At 36.1% G+C, this 15,401-nt stretch overlaps 1 protein-coding gene across 12 annotated transcripts in view; it reads right to left on the bottom strand.

Annotated features, from left to right (window-relative positions):
• The window catches only part of Fas1 (fasciclin 1 Fas1 domain-containing), a 380,082-nt gene that overhangs the window by 68,514 nt on the left and 296,167 nt on the right, over positions 1–15,401 (bottom strand). For 9 of the 12 annotated variants that reach the window (XR_015547032.1, XR_015547036.1, XR_015547033.1 and 6 more), the window contains 4 exons: positions 4,846–5,060; positions 1,850–2,012; positions 763–904; positions 357–398 (listed from right to left, as the gene is read on the bottom strand). Coding sequence is in view for 8 of the 12 variants with exons in the window: in XM_087412180.1 (XP_087268306.1) it covers positions 357–398; positions 763–904; positions 1,850–2,012; positions 4,846–5,060 (562 nt within the window). In the remaining 4 variants the exon portion in view is untranslated. The remainder of the gene's footprint in view (positions 1–356; positions 399–762; positions 905–1,849; positions 2,013–4,845; positions 5,061–15,401) is intronic. The other 3 variants (XR_015547034.1, XM_087412183.1, XM_087412187.1) reach the window with 1 other exon arrangement.

Raw genomic sequence — 15,401 nt, 5'->3', positions numbered from 1 at the left:
AATCTACTAAATGATCGACTAAAAATTCACCCACAATAACATTCTAGGGTTAAATGTGTAAGAATATGGAATTCCGATATCATTAAATATCGTATATTCAATTTACGCAATTTACGCATCCAAGAGCCCACAGATCCGGCAATTATATAGAAAACGAACTTCGCTGGGGCAGGAGTTACGCATGAGTTTCATCCTCCCGCGCGCACAGACGTAACGCGCGAGTGCGTAACGCGGTGCGTAAGAAGGGTGCACTCCTTCGGTAGATCGCAATTTATAATAACTGTGCTGCTCGTACAAAGTGAAAGCGCTCGTGTCGTCGCTCGTCGGCGACGTTTAAACACACTTAGCTCACTCACCGGATGTTTCTGGACGGATTGCGTTTTCGTCGTACCTCTCATCTACATGTAATCAGACAGCACCAGGTTTGAGAGTGTCGGTGACAGGCGCGGGGACGCGGCATCTCCGTGACAGTTCCGCGTCTCCAATTCGTGAAAATAATCGCGAGCACGTCGCGAGACAAGATATTCGAGCTATCGCTCTAGATAGCTAATGTTTGAGCAAAAGAACGCGTTTGTGTCACCGAGGAAACTGTCCCTATGGCTTCTCTAACGTATCCCGAATTCGCGCGTCCAGATTACGCTCGTACGAAACTTCGCGCCGTCTTCCGCGTTGGACGAATGAAATTTTTGCGAAACGTCCGACTGCCTAAGTTGACATTCAGATGCGACAGATGTATCGTTTTTTCGAAACTTATTTACTCACTTTCGCTGTGCTCCTTGATACGAAGCTTTAAAGTGTCCCTGGCCGCTGGGAGGTTGAGGGTGTCGTTGCTCATCTCTTTCAGCTTCGCCATCGTGTACGCCTGATCCGCTATTATGAGATGTCGCTCCAATATCTGCTTCGTCTGTAAACGAATTATATATACTTTTACAGTTGGACGTACATTGAGATCTTCTTGGACAGCTGACTCCTCGTGCTATCGTATATTTGAGAAAATAATAGAAATCTAAAGGATCCTGTACTAATCATAAAAAAAGTAGTTTTAGTCAAATTGGCTGAAACTATGATATTTTATAGATTATGAAACAACATTAAGTTTTCAAGTTTGTTAATCAAAAGTCTCCATAACTATCAAAGAATGGACAGATTTTGCTGTAGCACTATTTGAAAAAAGTTATTTGCTATTTTAAGTCGAATCGAACTAAAAAGTATCTTTATCTACTAAACTATTTTTAATTTTAATATTTTTTATGTATACGATGTATAATAAGATAAATCAATTGATGATGTGAAAAAATATATAGTTGTTAAAAAAATTATGTAATTTGCAATATACAATTACATACTCTTTTAAAAAACAATTATGTGTTTTTTTTTACACTAATTGATTCATCTTATTACTTTGTACATAAAAGTAATTAGGTGCAATTACTAACAAATGAATAGTTTGATAGGTAAAGATACTTTATTTAGTCCAATTAGAAAATATAACAACTTTCAAAAAATGGCGTTACAATAAAATCTGACAATCTTTGATGGTTGTGTTTATGAAAGCTTTAGAACATCTACAGAATATTACAGTTTTTCAGTCAATTTGACTAAACCCGCTTTTTTTATACGATTAGTATAGGATTCTTTTGTTTGTGATCTCGACAGAGAGAGAGAGAGAGAGAGAGAGAGAGAGAGAGAGAGAGAGAGAGAGAAAAGTAGATAGTAAAAAAGTACAACCATTTAAAAATTTAACGATCCAATAAGGCAAGAAGATTAAGAGATGCACAGCTCTGACAGCAATAATCTCGGATATAAAAGTTTAAGATGCAGTACGCGCGCATCTGGGAAGTTTACTCACGTGATAACTGAACTCGGGCATGAAGAGCTTCTTAGTAGTTGATGGATAGTTATTCGCTGCGTCTTTCCAGGCGTAATCGTACGGGGCGAAGTACGTGAATCGCTTCTTCGTATCGTTCAACTGATCATTGAATCCACGTCGCTGACCCAGCGAATAGGTCGAGCTGAAAAAGACGGGGAGAAATATCGGCGATGAATTTCGTGTCGATGAAACGCTGACGATTTCACGAGGCGGGGTGTTTCAACGGACGGAGACGGAGGTTGTAAATAATGCCTCTCATAATGCCTCATTCGCGTTGCTTAAATCGTTTTAATTGAATCAGGAGCGTACGAGTTAAGCACAGCGCGAAAATTTTTTAGTGGCGGGGGATTGCGAGAGTACACCGTGGTAACAACGCGATGTTTACTCTATCCTCGCTTCTCCGAGCGGTCTCACCTTTCCGCTGCCTCTTACGGGATTTAATCCGCCCTCCACCTCGGGAGTTGATCTCTCCGCTCTTTATAAAGCCGCCGAGCTCGCCCGTCGTATCTCTCGAGTCTGCGAAGAACTCCACGCGAGAACCCGTCCACGGGTTATCAATTATAATTTTAAATTAGAAGATAATCCGCAGCTTTCTTCGCGCGGAAAGCCGCCGGCGGTATGATGAGGCACGATTGTTGGCCAGTTATTTGGATCAGCGTACATAAACAATTTCCCATCAGAAAACCGTTAGTTGTTGTTGCATCTTACAAGGATCCTATCGCAATTGTTTGGAACTGATTCGATTCTTGAAATATGTTGTTAAATAAAAAATTCAAGAGACACGTATTTTTTAGATCAGCTCAATTTGAGATTTAAGCGGTGAAACAATTATACTTAAAAACTTAATAGAGAAATAGAGGTGTTTTTAAAATATTGGATTTTAACAAATTTAAACACATGGTATATAAAAAATCATAAAAGTTTTATCTAAAACATTTTTTTATATATATCTCACTGTTTTGTTGATAATTGGTGTGAATTAAATATAAGTGTTAGATTTGAGGGATTATTTCTTAAATCCCCTTAATCTTAAATTTGAACGATATAAAAAAATACACAATAAAAAACATTGTGTTGAAAACGCTTCACTCGAGTCCTCGTTAAAATCTTGAATTTTTTAATATATTCAAGTGCTAATTTAATATAACATGATTATGTTATTTAAATAGTTTTAGTTAAATTAATATTCAATATTTCTTAGTGTCAAAATAATACAATTTGTGAATAAGTAAACAAATTATACGTAAAAATAATGTATTTTATAATTTAAATTCTAACATGAATGAATAAAATATGTGTTACCATATTACTTTACCATATTATAAATGCTAATTTTACTAAAAATAATTCCACAGTTTGTTTACAAACTGTGTCAGTATTATCTTTTTTGTGTTTATCTTCTTAAATAATATTTACATTATTTTTTAACGTATTCATTTTGTATTACATTAATATATAAATTTGAGTGGACTGCTGTTTGAGACATGTGAGATGTGTCAAAGTTAATTTAAATTTTCCAATGGTGTGTCTCTTATTTTGTATTTAACAACATCTATCAAGGAGAATTGAATCAATTTGTGACAAATCTCTTGTTAGATCTCATAGACCCTAGACTCTTCGCGAATCTTCAAATTCTAAAAATTTACATCAACAAATCTGTTAAGGTGCCTTCAGACGATTTAGCCAACATAAGCCAATTATGCACACATTCACTAAAAATGGTCTACATTCATGAATAATTATGCATGTCATGTATCTGTATGTAATATTTGAAAATCTGGCGTACATTGACCATATCGTCTGGTGGCCACCTTTAGAAACTGAATTCTTAAAATCATTCCATTATGAATGTTTTAGGACTATGCACTTTTTGGATTTCAATAGGCTCTACAAATTTCGATACCTCGATGCCTTAACCTCAGACTAATCGTTTCCAGAAGTTCACGAATCTCGAGGTTCTCCTAATCTCCCGGATTGTAGGACGCCGGAGTTAAACGGGGCGAGTCTAGATGTGCCGAGAGTTCGTACTTCGAGCCCGGTATGTTCTAGCCGGGTAATCTCGCCGAGTGAGTTTATTTGCTTTTTGCACTTCGAGTGCCGACCGTTAAATTGGACAAGGAGGCAATATCGGCACGTGGAGGGACGCGCCCAACTACGAATTTAATAGGTACGACGTGGTGCCCTGCGGAACCGTACAATTCCAGGCGTAAGACTTTGGCACAGTTATAGTTTTTTACGTCGACAGCATCGCCATGGCGGGGTCGATGGGAGTCTACGATAATTGGAATGGGGATTTGTTGCGTTATTTTAATTAAATTCGAACGAGAGCGAGAGGAAGTGGAAGAAGAGGAAGCGAGACGGGGTTAGGCGAGTCGTGCGGAAGAAAGGTTCGCGGAATCACGTGCGGATAAGATTCTCTTTCAGGAATAGGTAAGGTGTAGCGATGATGGTGTGTCTTGCGAAGATCGTATCTACACGTGGGTGGAAGCTCGCACATGTTCGCGTGACCGAGCCACGTGTATCCAAGGACGTGACAGCAGGACCCGTTTTCGCAATTATCGAGATAAAGATATTTTTCTTTAAGGGACGAATCATCATCCGGTATATCATTTCGTCGTGCGAACAGAAAATCGGGATCCTGTATTTTATTCTCCTGCGGAAGGAGGGAATACGAAATGGAGTGGAAATTCCGGACGCCTCGGCGCAACGAATTTACATAATTCCTGTTCACATTACTCTGGAACGTAAAATTAAAGATTTAAATACAACGAAAACGTGAACTCGTAAAATTAAACAGAATTGCAAGTTGACTCTATCGGGTAATGGATGTCTCTTATGCGCCCTCTTCTGCTTTTTGTGTTTTTTAAAATGCCACTGGTACGACGCTCGAGATCCTTTATAAAACTAGAGAGTCGATGATCCGAGTCGCTTTGCATAAAGATGAATAAAGATGAGGAAGAAGGTAAGGGACTCACTTGAGCATCGGATCAGTCCTGAGTTTGTCGAGCACGGTGGTGTAGGGCACCCCGAGAAGCCTGTCGATTATGTGGATAATCCCGTTGGTGGCGGCGATGTTGGCGGTGATGATGGTGGCGTTCACGCCACCGCCTTCCACGGTGACGGTCTGATTCTCCATCGGTCCTTGCACCACGTTGAAGTAGAGCTTCTTCTTCTCAGCGGCGGTCGCCACCTGCAAGAATCCAAGCGGAGCTCTATGAACGAAACGTTCGCGGCGCTTTAAGAATTGTATCAGACATCGAAATTGCGTCAAAGAGCAAAGAAGTGAGATAGGTAGATGGATAGATGAAGCAGAATAAAAACACTGTAAAAGGTGCAGTGTTTAAAACGTTTACGTTTTGAAACATATATCTTTGCAAAACAAACATTCAATTTTAAACATTTTAGTGTTTTAAATCCAAACACATAGTGTTTTGTTTATTCAAAAAGTTTAAAACTTAAACATCTTTAAGTGTTTAAAAATGGAGAGAAGAATAAAACATTTCAATATCTTAAAATTGGATACTTCTGTTTTAAGTGAAGAAAGTAAAATAATACCAAAAAAAAAATAATGCAGAATAATATAAGATAGAAAATAAAAACAATAAAGGTAAAAAAAATGTTAAAAAAATTGAAAATATAGTAGAAAAAGTTGACAGGTGCTCGTTTTTTCCACCAATGTAAATTAACACCAATGTAGATTAATTTTAATCTCGGTTGAACTCATATCTTTTTCTAATTTTTAGAATTAAACAAAATGAAGAGTAACTTAAACCGAGATTAGAATTAATCCGTATTAATAGAAATGATCAAGGTAAAGAGAGATAAGAAAGAACAGATAAAAAGACGTAGCTCTTTTCACGCACAAAAAAGATGCACACACAAGGAAGATGCCAGACGCTGCACAATGAATTCTTCGAAGGCACGTGGTCAACTCTCATCGCTCAAATCGGACTGCTTTAATAAATAATCCATCGAGTGAACCAAAACAATTTTAATTCATGTAATCTCGACAATTTATGTAATTAAAACAAAGAAAACAAAATTTCACGCAAACGATGAAAGAGAGTCGCAACGCGGAAATTCGAGCGTAAAGATCTGTTCGACAGGATCCTTGTGCCTGTAACGTTTTCGAAGAATTACATACAAGTCGATTTCGTGCACAAACAGGAGCCATCACATAGCGCACACATTTAGATTCGCAGAGAGGAATCGGGAATTAAAAGTTATGCGCGTCTCTCCATAAAGATAGGCTGAAGAAGCGAAGTTCGAGACGTCAAGCAATCAGAAATATAAAGTTTCGTATGGAGTTTCGTGCACAATAGGACTCACTAATAATATCGATAGGGGAGTCAGAAATTCCTGACGAGAAAAGCTTGCAAAGATCAGCGAGTCATGCCTCAGTTTAGGTTTTTTACGTTTATTATTTTACACTTTGCGTTTATTACGTTGCCATAATATTTTTAATTATCTTCGTTTGATGGAATGGTTTCCCATAATCGTTGTAGGACAAAGCCCATGAACCAAAGTTACGTCTTTGAGGCTCACGTGAAAAATGATACAATCCGCGCTTTGTGAAAGTAAATGTGTTTATTATACCACAATTACGACGTCAAAGGGAAGCCATCAGCGCGACAATCTTCGGATGAAAATCGCGCAATCGCGAGGCATGAAATGTTCCCTGGAGCACTTCCGAGTCCGCTTTCTTGGGCCGACACGTAATTTGATCTTAAAAGACAGCCGCGGGATTCTAGGCGGCGGCGACGTCGAGGCGAAACGAATCTCTTTCGATCCACCGGATTATCCGGACGATGCGGCGTACGTTGTGCTTTAGCCGGCAGTGCGAGTCTTTAACTTGCAAATATCGTCCGGATTGCAAATCGACACCCTCCCTTTCGATTTGTTCTCCTCGTTCCTCCTTGGTTTTTGTCACATCTCTTTCTCTCTCTCTTCTCATTCGCTCCTCAGTCGTTGATGTCGGGATGGAAAAGCTTGGTATAGAGAGCGCCAAGAGGCAACGATCCCTTTTCCGGCTGATCCAGCTCTCATGAATTTCCCGGCGTGTGCACTCAGAGCCACTTCCGGTTACTTTCCTGACGTTCATCCGTGTTAGAGATCCACCGTTGAGAAACCGAGGAAACTGGGATGTACGGGGTGTTTAAAAAAGAGAAAAAGATATCCGGAAGCACATTTTTGAAATTAGAGCGAATTGGGAATTACTATTTGTGTATATAGAGAAATCTTACACTGTTAAACATCAAAGGTAATCTAATCCTTGAATTAAATAACATTTTATTATTTTTAACTTCCATATATGTCAAAATTTAAACCATCAATTTATTTCTGTGATTAGTTTCAAAATAAACAACATTCATATTAATATGTATGCTTATTAAATAATGATAAACTAAATTTAGGTCAAATTTAATACACTTTCTTGAGTTAAATTTTTTAAATTTTCGATTGTTTTAATTATTATAAATTAATGACATATAGAAATGATAAAAAATAACTCAAATTGGATATGATAATTTGACATCGATTTAATTTAACAGTATAAAGATTTACATTTAAATAATAATAACATATTTAGCTAATAGATTTTAGTTAACCATTTAATTATAAGACATGAATAAATGTCTGAGGTTAAGAGAAACTATAAAATCTTTTCTTATGCATGATAGCTAATTTGATTCTATTCTGTAAAGAGGAATATCTCTTAAGGAATATCTTTAAATTCTGCGACTTGTATCCTTATATGTTATCATTGTTGCATTTTAGAAGCGACTATAAAAAAATTTCTAGGTCTTTGCAAAAATAGATTTCGACGAAAATATCACCAGAAAAAATAAATAGATCATGTTATTTCTCGATAAAAAATTCTGTCGACTCATTAAGATTCTGCTAGCACAAATGTAACATGTATTAAAATTTTATTTATGCTTCGCCGTTTTGGTAGAAATGGTATGCCATGAATGAATAAAATGTTTTGCTTGTACATAACCGATTTTAACGTTTTAAGCTGCTTTCCGCTTTAAGGTAGAGACGCTTTTAATTTTATCGAGGTGTAAAAATGGAACTTTTAAGCATTCATGCGATCGTTCTTGATAAGCACTCGCTATTTTCGCTATATACGCCTCCGCAATTAGTTTTTTATTCGCGGCCGTTCGACCTTTCGATGTGCTCGCTGTTATCAATTACTGCGCGTAAAACTACGGCGGAACTTTTATTTACGTCGGGAAATGACGTCGAATTAATTAATTACGAATGTAAGGTCATCACGAAATAAATCGTACTAAAATGGAAAAACAAAAGTGAAGGCGACGAGAGAGATTGAGAGAGATTGATTTATCTAACTCTTTTTAGACTCTGTCTGAAATCCACGCGAAATTTATTTTATCAATATCGGGTGAATCAAAGTCATCTTCGCGAGTCAAACTTATCGGGGAGTCTGATTTAATCGGACTACTCGCGTAATTGAAACATTCAACTGTGTCAAACATTCAAGAATTCTAAGAAGCACAGATATTCATATTTCGGGAAATCTAAAACAAAATGAAAATCTAAAAAGACCAGACTTCTATAATAATATTTTAAGTAATCTCCGAAATGGTTTAAATCGTTTATTTAAACCGATATTTTAGATAAAATTACAGACCTCGTCTTATCGAGGAAGAAAAGAGAGAGAGAAACAGAGAAAGAGAGAGAGAGAGAGAGAGAGGGGGGGAGGGAGGTGTTTGATCTAATGAACTTTAAATAATACCTAAAATATGAATGTGGAATGGAAGGAACAGAAGAGAGTACTTTCGCGATGGTATCGCGAATAAAATTGAATTTTGCGTCGCGATCCAACCCGACACCGCGGCACCTTCTCTGCCGGGAGTGCTTTATCATTTCATCAGCGTACGAGTGACTCTTCCGAGGTGTGATAGCACGAAGCATGAAAGCGATGTAAAACATATCTCAGCGATAAATTAGTGCGCGGGCATACGGGTGCGTGCGCTATTTAATGCAAATCGGAAAAAAAAGAGGAAGAAAAGGAGAGTAAAAAAAAAAAGATAGCACTGAAAGAAATGTACGTATGTCTAGCGCGACGCGTAAAAATCGTGCGTGAGTACATGCGTGCGTGCATGCGTTGATGTAAAGCATATTTTTCCGTTGGGGTTGTTTGCTTATCGTATACTTTCCAGGAGTTATTAATTATTTTCCCTCTCAGCCACGACTGGCACGGCTTAATGCAAATTGGTCTTGTCGTGAGTGGAAAGAACTATATCCTTCATTTCTTGACACATACTTAGAGGAAAATATAGTGGGAGCAATTATAAAGATATCAGCACATGATACACTTTATTAAAAATTTCATGAAATTTAATATACTTTTAAGCGTTTAGGACATTAAAACAAGTTTATTCTGTAAGTTTGAGAAAAATCTAAAGAAAATGAATTTTTTCGGAGAAAATATGTCCTTAATGTATTTTTCATGAAAATTTATGAAATTTAATATAGACATGGCGGCAGAGTGTAACGGCTAGAGCGCACGCTGAACGTTCAAAATAAAGATCTTTTTATCAGTGAATTCTGACTAGTCATTTCTTTTCACGAGAATTCATCTATTCCGTCTAAAACCAAAGGTGGAATGATAACATTTGGTCTTTCTTTTTTTTAAGTTACACAATTCGAATCTAATTTCATGACATTACATTAAATTTAAGGACGTTCTCCGACTGCGTTCTCAATCTAATGAGCACATTAGTGCTCATTATTATGAAAATTTTTATGAAAATTTATTTCATTTTTATGTAGCACAAGATATTTCATAAATGTTAATGTGTTTATACAAATTTTTTTATGATATAAAATGCCTTCGCTATTGTTGCCGATTGAAAAAATAGCGACTTTACTTACTTTGCTACTTACTTTACTCAATGATTTTTCAAAAACGAATATCGGAAGCCATATTCAAATTTCATTATTCCACGTTTTATGTCTCATTGTTTCAAAAAATTGTTAAGAAAAACTTTTTTACAATGAATAAAAAGACCACTTTCAAATAAGCTTTAGATAGGAATTTTATGTATATATATATATATATATATATGTGTGTGTATGTGTGTGTGTATACATGAATATGTATATATGTATATATATATTTTAAACGCTTCAACTTTGAAATGGAATATCTCGATATTTAAGCATTTCTAACAGTGTAGCTGTACAAGTTTTATATGTCAAATTAATATACAATAATTTGATGAATGAATAAAATGTTTTATAGTTGCAATAATTATGTGTACTAATTTTATTATATACAAAATTTGTACAGTTGTCATATTTATAATTGCTACTACTATGTCTTTTTCTGACAAGAGATATGGTCTCCTTCGATTTAACTCAAGTATTTGTGAGAAGAACGCGGTAAAAAAATCTCTTGTTAATAATGTAAATTTTTTAATATATTTTTTTCACGAATGTTTAAGAAACGCCTATTATAATTTTAGCATGAATTAATAAGAAGGCTGAACTATTACATAAAAACCATAAAATGTACATTCTGTCTAATGTACAAATTTCTGCACTAACAAAGAAAACATCAGACGTGGTCTCCGATTTTTCTAAATTTTATATCCCAGCAAATAAGTTGACATTACCTATCGTTTTACATCAAAATGCCGTCTTTAACGTTAAAATAACGTCAGCTTGTTTGCTGGGATATAAAATTTAGGAAAATCGGAGACGACCATGTCTGATATTCTCCTTGTGAGTGTAAAAGTTTGCAACGTACATTAGATAGCATATACATTTTTATAATATTTAATCGTTTTCACAAGTCGAGAATTCAAGTTTTGATGAATCCAAAGTTTTGATGAAGGCAAATTCGCTGTCGAAATTGAACGGGATGGTTTTGAAATCCTAATCAACGGGCAGTCACGCGGCGGCGGCCATGCGAAAATGTCACGCCGTGCAGGTACCGGTCGCGTTGTTTCCGATTAAGAGCGATTTACCCTTTGTTTACCATGATTAATATATACACCCGTTGCGTAGTGCATGAGGTTCTGTAGAGTCAATATTGGTACGCACATCCGTGTAGTGCGTGCAGCGCAGTAAATAACGGCAATATTACCGATCGATGTGCTGTGTAACTACCAGCAATTAGCGAATCGGCATTAGCGCACCTGTTCGTTGCGTTCGCGCGCACGCTTTTATGATAATCCATTCGCAAATTAATTAATAACATCGCTTCGACCCCCTGTCGCGCCGTTGTTACCGCAACGATATTAAATCCCGTCCGTTTCGCTGTTTCTCATTTTCCCACGGAATCAATGATGAGATTTAGAATCTGATCGCAAACCGCGTCCACCGCATGATTTTTTTCAACCTTGCATGACGGTTCACGTCGCATGTTGATGAACCGTAACGAACGAATGATCGTAGAGTGATCGCATCGTATTCTCCATTGCTCGCCAGCCGAATGTTTATTTATACTGATCGAACGTTAATTTATTAACGAGCGGATGGAGTAATTAAAGCCAACATCCCGTATTGGCGCTGCTGAATGATTGAAGCGGCTCGATGGATATTGAAGTGTAATTAGCTGTATCGGAGATTTCGCGTAATTGCGTTCATGACTCGGGGAGTCGACGTTGAGGACGATATGGCGCGGTGTGATCGAGATATCGGCGAATTTGGAGCGCGCTAGATTTGTACTAGTGGTAATTATTAATTTTACTGTGTACCGACATTCCTCTCTGCCTTCCCCCCCCCCCCTCTCTCTCTATTTCACGTACACACGCACATTTTATCTCTCTCTTTCTCCTCGGCCATCGTCAAGCTCGTAAGTCACCGCCATGCTTTCCCATGAATTCGATCCAACTGGAAAATTAATGCGGGCGCGTTACCGCGTTGAAAACGCTCGTTCCGTGCGGCCATTCATCGGCACACTCCAACGGAGAAAGATCTCGATATCAGCGAACATGAAACCGCGATCGATTCGGCGAGACCAAGAGATATCGCGCTGTTTAGGAAAAAAACTTCTGTAACGTTCCATTTTCAATTTTTTGTTAAAGACCTGGAACTTTATACTCGAAAAATATCGTGATAAAGATATACTACGTTGGAAAAAGAATCAGGTTGCATTATTTGGAATTCTGGTGGAAAATTATTAACAAATACAATAGAGAACGCCGTCATGATCAAAGTTAGATGTTTCGAATAATACAATATGTATATTCTTTTGATTAAATAAATTTATTTCAGATGGGATATAATCAGTTTGAAACGCTACTACTCTCTCCTAAATTAAATTAGAAAAACTGTAAAGAACTTATTGCGAAAAACCTGAGCCAGGAAATAAATCAGAGATTTCTGGTTAAATCTATTAGAATTCTAGTCAAGATAACTAAATGTAAATTATAATGACCATAGAATTTTAATTTATATGATTATTATATAATATGTACGGAATACGAAAGATCCGAATTCAAATCCCGGCTGAGACATTATTTTTTGCAAGAAATTAAATTATTTATATTTCTTAAGGTACTTAGCATCAAATTATTAATATTCTTCTAAAATACTTAAGTAGCATCAAAAATTACTTATCAATTTATTATATTAGGTGTTGGAATTAATTCGTAGCGTTTTTAATGAAAGAATGTTATTTATTTCACATGAGCATTAAAAAATACATTAATGAAAGTACTTCCCATCACTTGTAAAACGCTACGAATTAATTCCAACACCTAATAATATGTGATATTACTAGTCTAGTTCTGTTCATGTTTGCGTTCCCAGATAAAAAAAGATTCTGCGCGCGGTTTAGAAATTAGATACATAGAATTAGATATATACATAAAATTCACTTTGAAATATTGAAGCACTAAGATTCGCTTTAACCGAAAATAAATTTATTTCTCTTAATTGATTTATTCTCATCGGTTTAATACTAATTTAATAATACTAATTGTAATTGCAATGAACATTATATATATTTTCGTACGCGACATTTTTCGAAACTATGGTCCCGGTTTTACTTTATTATGTCTGCCTTTTCAGAAGATTATCAAATATTCAAAGAAAGTCTGTCACAGATATTTTCCCGCGGAACCCGAGTCCGTACGATGCCTTAGCGAACTTCGTTTCGTCGATTTGTGCTTAGCGAACGCGACGCCCATTAATATTCATTGTTATTTGAAGCTCGGCAACGGGGAAACGAATTAGATTGCCTTTGCCGAGCGGGACCAAGCGGGAAACGCTTCCAAAAAGGAATATCTTCTCGCGACTGCCGCGAAGTTGTGTGTCGAAATTGAATTCCCCGCGACCATCTGGATGCAGAAGTTTCGGAAACTTAACCGTGAAGAGCGCGGGAGTTTCGAAAATAATACGTATTATATATCGGAAACGCGTATCGGTTACGGATACTGTAGACAACCGTGAAGACGTGTATCATGATGACGAGAAAATGGAGGACGTTCCGTCGACCGGAAAGGAAACGTTGGAAAGCGCGGGACGCAACGCTGCTTTACATTTCTTTCGCTCCACGAGTTTTCCCGCAGGATATTAGACGCTTTCCCGCTTCCAGACGTTCGCACACTTCGTGAAATAAGAAGGTAATACTCGATTATTCTGGTTTACGGCCCGATTCGCTATTTATAACTACGATAAAAGTAGCGAGAGTTCAAGGAACTTTTGAGGAATAACGTTCGACAGGAGGGAATTTGTTACATAATATCATGGAATTTTTCACTCAGAAAGTTGCGACTTAATCCTAAAATGCGCTACCGATATTAAGTATTGCTATTGATATGTAAATTTTAAGTACATATACATAATAAAAAATATTTTGTATTCGTATTGGAAACGATTCGTCCTTGTAAAAATTATGAGTTAAATTATTTGAGTATTGATTTAATATAATGATTATTATGTTATTTAAAGATTTTGATATTCAATATTTTTTTGTATTAAAATGACACAATTTATGAGTAAGTAAACAAATAGCATAAAAATAAAATGTTTTAATCAATTCTAAAATGAATGAATGAAATGTATATTAATTTAATTTTACTGAAAAAAATATACTTCCATATGATTTTTTTAATAAACTGTATCGATATTATCTTTCTTATGCTTATTCTCTTACATAATATTTGTAATCTCCTATAACATATTTATCTTGTGTTAAATTAATCAAAAATTTGAATGGATATGGATGCGATTTAAGATAAATTTGACACATTTTTTTCTAACAGTGTAAGATGAATAAGATTCTTGTCAATTTAATCATAAATTTTATTGAAAAAAAATGTAGAGAATTTACTTACAAATTCTGTCAGTATTATCTCTTCTTTTGTTAATTTCTTTTACATAATATTTGTGTTACTTTCTTAATTTAGAAAATGGCTCTTATAACATTTTGCTTTAGCACGCTTTATATAATATATGGATCGAATTTTTAAAATCTTGTTTTTCTGCTTGTCTAAGCTTTTTTTTATCACGATAGATAGGACAGATTTAACATGAATTCCTGATGATCACTAAAGACGTAATTTATCGTTCAATGATCTCGCTCATTTGCATGTAAAATGTATGTATCAATAGCCCGTTCTAAAGTTAATTATTATTACATTAATCTCAGCTATAAAGATATCCGATTAATTGAAATACGATTTATGGAAAGGAAAAATTTTGATCGAAAATTGGAAACCGCTTTAATCAGAATTGGCTTCGTTCCTTTATAGCATCATATATGAATATTAGCAGAACGGATCATTATATATCCGATTCCGATGTTTGGTTTGTTTGGAAACTGTAAAGCGATATCGCGAGAGTTTCCATCGTGATACCACGTCGGTGTATTTTCCGACCGAACATTTGCGTGATGCAATTCGTCCATGATTCTGCCTACGTTTTCGTTTTATCCCTTTTTTTTTTCGTAAACCCGCGAGGCGCAATCGGCCGGGTATGATTTTTCACCATGGATTTGCGAGACGCGTCGCACCACGGCAGCACCCTATAAATTCGACAGTGCGTATAGATAACAAGCAAATCTGCAAACAATGTTGCAAAGCCAATAAACTCAGCCGTAGCCATACGAGGGCGTTTTCAGGAAAGAATTTATCGGTTTTGCGCGAGAATTATCCCAACGGTCCTTCAGCTCTCGCGTAAATTCGTATTGCAGGAAACGGCGTGTCACGCGCGTCTCTTTTTCGCTTTTACGTTTCTTTACGCGTTCGTTAATGCATAAAAAAAAATTTGGTAATTCAGCAAAACTATAGCCTCCTTCAACATCTACAATCGTCTACAAATGCATAGTAAAAAGGAAGTAAAAGGAAGAATAAGAAATCGTCTACAATGAACAGTAAAAAGGAAGTAAAAAGAATAAGAAATTGACCAATCACAGTCAAATGTAAGAAAAATACAATAATTGATTGTGATTAGTTAACTTCTTAATCTTACTTCTTATTCCATGTATTGTAGACGCCGCAACGCGTAAGGTTTGATGGTTCAACAAAAAAATTAAGTCTTTAAGCAATTA

The sequence above is a fragment of the Acromyrmex echinatior genome, chromosome 12 (genome assembly GCF_024713525.1).
Source record: "Acromyrmex echinatior isolate Ae372 chromosome 12, ASM2471352v2, whole genome shotgun sequence".
Lineage (NCBI taxonomy): Eukaryota > Metazoa > Arthropoda > Insecta > Hymenoptera > Formicidae > Acromyrmex > Acromyrmex echinatior.
Note: the sequence above shows the minus strand (reverse complement) of the source record. Positions and strands in the feature narration are given on the sequence as shown.